Source organism: Etheostoma cragini, chromosome 17, assembly GCF_013103735.1.
Source record: "Etheostoma cragini isolate CJK2018 chromosome 17, CSU_Ecrag_1.0, whole genome shotgun sequence".
Classification (NCBI taxonomy): Eukaryota; Metazoa; Chordata; class Actinopteri; order Perciformes; family Percidae; genus Etheostoma; species Etheostoma cragini.
In genome coordinates, this window is record NC_048423.1 from 11,831,065 (window position 1) to 11,839,114 (window position 8,050).

Genomic DNA, 8,050 nt, shown 5'->3' on the forward strand with positions numbered 1-8,050 from the left:
CTTCCGTGCCATGCATGATTTCAAACCAGGACGGCTTAGTGTATTACCTACAGTAACCTTGGAAACGGTGGTCCTATCTCATTGACCAGCTCCTCCTGTGTAGTTCTGGGCTGATATCTCACCTTTCTTAGGATCATTGAGACCCCACGAGGTGAGATCTTGCATGGAGCCCCAGTCCAAGGGAAAGTGACAGTCAGGGTATAGCAGGGTGTGTAAATACTTATTTACTGTACATGGACTTATATATTGCCAATGCAATTTTCAGCATGTGGTTGTTATCGTAGCTTGTGCTCTCAGGTTGCTCGTTGTCAAGTTATATCTCATCTGGACCTTACGTAATCGGCAGACTCCTACAGCTTTGTTATTTTTTTCTTTTTTGTTTCCATACATCACTTTAAATGGTCAGGTGTGCTAACCTCAGTGGGTGCATAGCTTTAAGATAGTAATTGTAAGATTGTGATTTAGCAGATGTGACAAAAGCCTTTTATTTTCACCTCACATGTAGGCCGAGGCGAGAAGGGCAAGATTTGCTAACATGCTAATGTAATGGTCGCAGTTTTAAACCTTTTAATCACATGCTGTAGTTAACATTGTGAAATGGAACTAGTTAAGTTTAGGCAACAAAAATACTTAGGGTTAGGAAAGCGTCAGGGTTATTTAAAAAAAAAAGAAAAGAAAAAAAGTGACCGTTGATTTATGGTATCACACGGGACATGAACCTCAGTGAACATCCTGTGTTTGTTTGAGCCGTCCTCTACCCCAACCATTTGCTGTGTAGTACTTAATTTGAGTATACTTCATGTGAAGATCTGTGGAGTGCCCCTTTCATTTTGCAGCATCTTGCACTGTCACACATGCATGAACAGGTGGCATAAAGCTTTAGTTACACTCTCTCTATACATCTGTGGGATAATGGTTGCTTTTCCCACACGTTCTCACGTCTCCATCTCCCACTGGTCTGGGTGGTTACATATTCCCTAATGCATCTTTTATGCTGGCCACACAAGTGATGACAGGGTTACCATATTTCCCCTACACCAGCATGGCCTGCTTTGATTTACTTCTTTAGGGTTTTGAGCATCAGGAATGACTTAGAGCAATGTCTTGGTTCCTGGAGATCTAAAAACATGAATGTGTATGCATTGCATAGGCGGGTTAGTTTGGTGACATATTTAAGCGCAAACCTTACATGTACAATACTGCCGCCTTGTGGAAGGCGGGGAAACCACACACCACTGCCAGACAATTCAGGATTACCACATATTAGCAGATTACTGCATACCTCAGACATTTCCCCCCCAGCTTGTGACATTACTCATGTAGAGTCTTAGAAATAAATGGCTGAAATACATTTATTAAATAAAAACACTCTTTTTTTTGCAGTGCAGTAACAATAATACAAAATATTTGGAAGATTAACAGTTGCAGTGCTCTGGTTATCATTGTGTACATCATAATAAAAATGCATTTTCCTGAAAGAGTTTTCAAATAAGGTACAAAAGACTAAAAACATACCAAATAGCTAAAATTAAAACTAGGGAAATCTTTTGTCCAATTTTGAAATATCTATAAAATGAAATCAAAATATGCTATTGTAGCATAGAACACATTTTTAGTCTGCAAAATAAAATGCACTGTGCAAGCAGAGTAACAAAAAGTAACAAGCAAGTTTGTTAAATCACCAGGTGTCCAATTCCTTTTTCACAAGTTTTGGCCACAAGACAGAAAGTAAATATGTGAAAAGCAGAAGCGCAGCATGTGACCATGTTTGCACCAAATGGTTGTTAATAATGCTTACCTCTCAAGCTAAAGGGAACTTCTAGAAGTACTAAAGGGCCAATAAATGAAGCTCCCAAGGTATGTGTAAAAACAAAATAGAAATAAAACATGGGTATAAATAGGAAAATAAATACTCTTACTATGCTGTACATCGTTTACTAGAGAATGTAGTGTGGGCTTTAACCAGGTGTTTTAGTGGACGATACAGACACAGCCAATGGGTTTTACTGCACTGTCTAGTGTTGAAACTCATTAAAGAGTTTCAGTGCAGAGCCATCAGATAAAGCATTCTTTGGTTCACTGAAATACTGAAATGGAGGCTCTTAGGTCAAAAACACTGCTTTTTATGCAGTGTGCACATGACTGAACATGGATTGTTATAAGGCACTAGCCTGTGGTATCCATGTTTCCATGTCAGTGTCCATATTTATCCATGACATTGCCATGCCACAGACATTTCCAACCTACAAAAACAGGCTAATTCTGTCAGAGGTGGTAGTTGTGTGTATGTCTGACACAGAACTTAGAAGTCGTTTCTTTTGCATATACTTAGGCACTGAGATGTTTACTATGCAAATGTTTATTCTAATGCTGATATAAAAACGTACAAGGGTAATTCTTTTGCATTGGGCACACTGATCAACTGATCAGTGCCTTAACTAGCTCTCTGTAGCCCCAAAACAGGGAGAAGTCTGAAGAACTTCCCATTTAATGCAATCCAATACAACAAAACCAAAAACTATGGCCTTACATTGCCATAGAAATTGCCATGAAATACCTCTCTGTTATGGTCTCACCAAAAACTGAAAACTACAGCACTACTTCATAAAAGGTAGTAATTACTGTATCTCCCGGATTGCATGACATTATCAGGTGTTTCTATTATTTCTTCCAGTCCTCCATAACTAGTCACGACAACTGAACAGTCATGCAGTGTGTATTCAATGTTTCAACAAAAGGGCAACAAAAGGGCACCTAATAGATAAAGTATATAATATATACCTAATCCATGCATTAATAGATACAATCCCTCAAGTCAAATTTGTCGTTCTTATGTCCATGTTCATCTTAACAAAGGCTACATAAAACAGTATTAAAGGCACCTCTCTGGGTCTCTTTAGTGTATTAACTCAAAGAAAACATTTGCATAAGGGAGGTACTGAAATGTCAAGTACATCTGTTGATAGGTCTTTGGTCTGGTGGAAAACGGGCTGATATTGGAACAGGAACAAGAGGGAAATGGAGCCCCAGTATAAACCAGACTTATTCATCTAAAAAGTTGAAAATCAAGTTCACAAACGGCAAGTAAAGTATTGGTCAAGTTACTGTACTTCCCAAATAGAGAGGAACACTGATTGTGATGGAATTTCTATAGAAAAAAAAAAAGGTTTATCAGTGAAGAACCTTGGCCTGAGTCCTTTCATTACTGCTGTGCATGACCAAAGCAGTTTCACTTCCTCCTTATGGTGTATGCCTTTGAGGTGACGTTGTATCCCTTAAAGCTGTAATATGTCATCATGTGCCATGAAGGGCTGCAAATGTGAACATTTTCATTTAAATCAAAGACTACGCCAGGTCATTGTGTTGCTCCCCTTTGGTTAATGTTGTGCCATTGAGCAATACTGTTCAGTGCAGTCCTTGGTTGAAATAAAAACCTTCATACTCTGTCCTTTATGGCAAATTTGTGACTATCCCTGCCTTCAGCCTGAGTGCTGGCTCTGGTCCATTCTGCTACAGTAAATATTTTTAGCCCAGAGAACCTGGTCCAGTAATTACCGGCTCCTTTGGCTCAGTCTGTGCATCCCAGTTTGCTGCACACTTCTGAGGCAGAAAGTAAACTGATTTCAAGGCTGCCAGGGCTTCCTGTCCTTGCCTTTCTGATCAGGAATGTGTTTGTAGCGACATTTGTCCCCAAAATGGCAGCCAGTGGTTCTCCAAAAGTAACACTCGTCTCCGTTCACTGGGCCACGTCGCCGAGGTCTGGGCAGAGAGGAAGATGACATAAATAAACAGCCCCTCCAGGATTTCACAATCACCCCAATTCACGCATATTTAACCAATTCCTGTGAATTTGGTACAACTCGCAATTTTGACCAATCACCGCAACCTTTCCGCATATTTGACCAATGACCAGAGTTTCCTGCAACTTCAACCAATCCCAGCAGTCCGTGCAGCACTCTGCGAGCCACTGACCGAGTGGGAGTGAGAACGGGTTTAAAATAATTTCCTTGTTTTCTGATATGAAGACGAGACGTGGGACTCAAACATTTCACATTTACCAACAAAACGTACAGCGAAAGACCGCACTGCCAACCTGTATACATTTTAACATCAACGTACGCTGTAACGATATTTCACTCGGAAGTCGCTAAAAGCCGCCGCTGTTTCAATTCTGTTGGCGCTGCAGCTGAGTTCCCCCCACGACTGACGCACACGGGTGCAAACACACACAGTGGATGCAGGAAAAAAACAGAGATGAGACGTACAGAAGGACCTAAATTAATTGCAATTTTTTTACAAAAGCTCCCGCCAAATCAGGCCTTTTAGGCCATAACATTCTAAAAATAAAAGGCCGCGAAATCCTGGAGGGACTGAATAGACTATAAAAGCAAATAAAACTGCAATCCTTTTGTATGATTTCAGTGACCAAAAGTTTTCTAAAGTGAGGTGTTTCTTACCCAGCAGCTGCCCCTGCCTGCTGTGTAACAGGGAGACAGGGCTTAAGTGGAAAGGGAAGGACCCGCTGAGTGCGACGGTCAGGATAGCGCACCACTAAACGTGTGTTCTCAATACAATAACCCTGTGAGAGGAATCATATACACAACTTGTCCATAACAATGTTCCTCGAAAATCAGACACAATACTGAAAGAGGGGAACCAAACAAGTTCTCACATTTAGTTTCTCCATGGCCCGAGCTGCCATGTTTGCATTCTTGAAGTTGACAAAGGCGCAGAATCTTTCATGCAGAACACGGATACTCTCGATCTCACCATGCCTACAATGCAAAGCAAACAGACAAATCAATAACCACTTTGGTTAAATATTAAATGTCCATGTTTCTGTTCACACTCACACACACACACACACACACATTTCTAATTAATGAGATATGAATAGGACGTGTCAAGTCATGATTTCGGTTAGTATATAATATTGTACTGGGCGAGAGTCATACATTTTAAAAAGGTCCCACAGGTGTTTCTCAGTTAGCTCCGTGGTCACATTGCCCACCCACAGAGATGGACAAGGGCTTCTGAAAGAAATACAAAGAGAAAGAATGACACTGAAAGAAATCAAATCACAGTTCAGATACATCGTTTGTTAAAACTTCTTCAAAAAACACAAAAAAAAGGTGTGACAACCTATAAAGACAAATGAGTGAAAGAAATCCATTTAGCCACAAGAACCCTCCTGGCCCAAAGCTTTGATTGGACAAAGTAATGGTCACCTACCCAGGTTGAGCAACTAATGGATCTTGGCTCTCAGCTGCAAAAAAAAAAAAGAAGCTTCATCAATAGAAAAATAACGTTGTAGGGTTTTAACATCTAGCCTATTACTGCTTACATCACTGCTCTCCAGTGTTACATAGAGAAAATACAAGCTTTTTGATCATACCCCTGACAGCGTCAGAACAAGACGTTAGAACAGCCTGCACAGTTGAAAGTCTCTCCAGCAGTAGGACACTTTGCACTTCTTCAAAACCAAACTCCTGAGGAAAGAATAGAGAAACGTTAAGAACCAGTCATGACAATTCAGTTAAGGAATTACATCTTAAATCAAGATTACTCGTATTCAAATGTTGCTTCTAAAAAAAAATAATAATAAAGAAAAAGGAAAATTCTAAAGGAGCAGCAGCTCTGGTTATTTTCCTGTTGTATTTACCATTAACTGCAGCACTTTGCAGTTAAAGAGGTCATTGACAGCCTCCTCACAGTCTCTGTCGAGTTTCAGCACCTGCTCCATGGCCTTTTCTGCCTCACTGTACCGCTACAACACACACAAAGACCCACAAAAATGAGTTGGTAAATGCTAATCTCATCACACTATAGTGTGAAGCAGATATTTCTTTGATTACATGCTCTATCCCGTGTACCCACCTTCATGCCCATGAGAGCACTACCCTTGCGGAAGTGTCCTTTGGGCCAGTCTGGGGCCAGCTGAATGGAGCGTTCAGCGTCTGCCAGGGCCTGAGGGTACTGCTCCAAGCAGTAATAGCAATAGGAACGATTCCCAAAGAACCTACATGACATAATTTAATGCAAAAGGAATACGTTAGATGTTTCTAAAATGTATGTACCCTCTTTGTCATAAACTAGTCATGACCTCAGATGATGTACCTGTAATCCTTTGGATCACATTTGATGGCTTCTGTAAACATACTGACAGCTTGTGTGTACTGCCCCTCTTGCACCAGCTTAATGCCTTTTTCTGCAAAAAGGAAAAAATGCTTGTAAATAATTATCTGGTTATTTGGCAGCCCGAGGCCTCAACTGACCTCAGTGCTGCATGCTGACATGCTTGAACAAAGAGGATGTGTACTTAATGATTTCTTTAATGGCTTTGGCTCTTTTTTAGATATTAGGAGGCTGGTTATCTACCCTGTTATGCGAAAAACATTTCTTACCTGTCAGTGACGCGCTTTTCTTAGTTGTGGTGTCAGTTCCATTTGTCTGTAAGAAATTCTTTATTTATGAGTTCATATACACAGCTGTGAAAATGTACTTGATCACCAAGTTATGAACGTCTTCAAAGGAAGTGCTTTGATTTGCGGTTTCAAATTGGGTGCACACAATATGCATAAAAACTATCTCACACACACAAGTTTTCCACACATTGGACTTTGGAAGTTACTGCTGCCACAAAGAAATAGTGCACGGGAGTTCCTGCTATAACTTCCTATCTTACATTATCTATCAGCATTCACTCACCTCTCTCTTGGCCTCATTTTCCTTGTTTTCTTTGGACTTGCGACTTGATCCTTTGGGTTTGATATGGCTAGCAGCATTAGCAAAGAAGGCGCTGCTCACATCCCACTCTGGCTCCTGTGGGACACAGAAAGTCAGACACTGGTGTTCAATCGGGTGCCATCAAGACATAAAAGCATGCAGGCTTTTTATATCAAACAAATATTACCTCCAACTGATTTGCTGACTTTAACTTGAGATGTGGCAATTATTGGTCATATTTTATATGGTGGCGTTTGGTTGGAGTTAAAACCTGCATGTATCTAAAAATGATAGCAACTGAGAATTCATTCATGCATCATACTCAAGTTTATGTCCCCTACCTCTTCAGTGGATCTGGCTTGGTTTTTCAGATGTTCTTTGATTCCTGAAGGAGCTAGGATTGGAGCAGCGATGTGGTTGTGTGAGGCATCAGAGTTTGCCTCATTTTTCTCCTCTTTTTGCACTCCTTGTTTCTCTTCCTCAGCACCAACATCTGCTTCTGACTCGCTCTCATCAAGTTCAGACTCTGCCCCTCCATCCTCATCTTCATCATCCTAAGGCGTAGGACCATATAAATATCCAGTTATTTACAGTAAAAGCACATGTAGAGTGCATTCCTAAAGGGAATAATGTGATTATTACCCGTTCAGCACTTTCATTTTGCTTAACCAGCTCTTGCTTCTTACGTTTTCGTCGCCGCTGAAACAGATGCAGAACTCAACACATCAAAAAAAAGCATGACTTTACCCATCACTCATAGCATCATACACTTTACTTTAAGGGGTGCAAGGATTGGTGTGCTCACCTTCCTCTTGGCTTTTCGTCGCTCTGCCCTCCGTCTGACTTTCTCCTCCTCACTCAAATCCTCCTCTCCATTTAATGCTTCCTAAACGCACGCGCACACACACACACACAGAGTTGAATGTTGCGCATTTTACCTTTCCGCTTGCTGTCTTGAGTCCTGACAATGCCCTGTCAGCCTGACACCATTTGTTTACCTGAGACAAAATGGCATCATCATTTGGGTCAGGGGTTGCGGCACCACAGTCCATCTGCTCCTCCTGCTCCTGGACAGGGGGGCCTGTTGGGAAATACACCGGGCGTCAGCTCCTAAGAACCTGATTACACCGTCCTCTTTTTTTCAACATTTAGGAACCAGATAGGGTGTCAATTGAAACGGCTCTATTCAAGAAAATGTCTCCTTCTTAAAATTGATACGTCATTATTTAAAAAGGTGCAGAAAGCGATACTATGCAAAGACTGTTAACATTTGAACTCAATAGCCAAACAAATACACCCCTCCTTCAGATGCTCCGCCCCCCCC

The 8,050-nt window shown here is 41.1% G+C and overlaps 1 protein-coding gene across 1 annotated transcript in view; it reads right to left on the reverse strand.

Annotated features, from left to right (window-relative positions):
* Positions 1 to 1,337: 1,337 nt before the first annotated feature.
* Positions 1,338 to 8,050, reverse strand: part of zgc:123010 (uncharacterized protein LOC641500 homolog) — an 8,979-nt gene continuing 2,266 nt past the window's right edge. The window contains exons 2-16 of the mRNA XM_034898586.1: positions 7,725 to 7,807; positions 7,532 to 7,612; positions 7,369 to 7,425; positions 7,068 to 7,280; positions 6,709 to 6,822; positions 6,405 to 6,450; positions 6,118 to 6,208; positions 5,878 to 6,019; positions 5,663 to 5,767; positions 5,396 to 5,489; positions 5,233 to 5,266; positions 4,956 to 5,033; positions 4,673 to 4,775; positions 4,458 to 4,579; positions 1,338 to 3,759 (exon numbers count right to left, since the gene is read on the reverse strand). Coding sequence (XP_034754477.1) covers positions 3,624 to 3,759; positions 4,458 to 4,579; positions 4,673 to 4,775; positions 4,956 to 5,033; positions 5,233 to 5,266; positions 5,396 to 5,489; positions 5,663 to 5,767; positions 5,878 to 6,019; positions 6,118 to 6,208; positions 6,405 to 6,450; positions 6,709 to 6,822; positions 7,068 to 7,280; positions 7,369 to 7,425; positions 7,532 to 7,612; positions 7,725 to 7,807 — 1,499 coding nt within the window. The 3' untranslated portion in view covers positions 1,338 to 3,623. The remainder of the gene's footprint in view (positions 3,760 to 4,457; positions 4,580 to 4,672; positions 4,776 to 4,955; positions 5,034 to 5,232; positions 5,267 to 5,395; positions 5,490 to 5,662; positions 5,768 to 5,877; positions 6,020 to 6,117; positions 6,209 to 6,404; positions 6,451 to 6,708; positions 6,823 to 7,067; positions 7,281 to 7,368; positions 7,426 to 7,531; positions 7,613 to 7,724; positions 7,808 to 8,050) is intronic.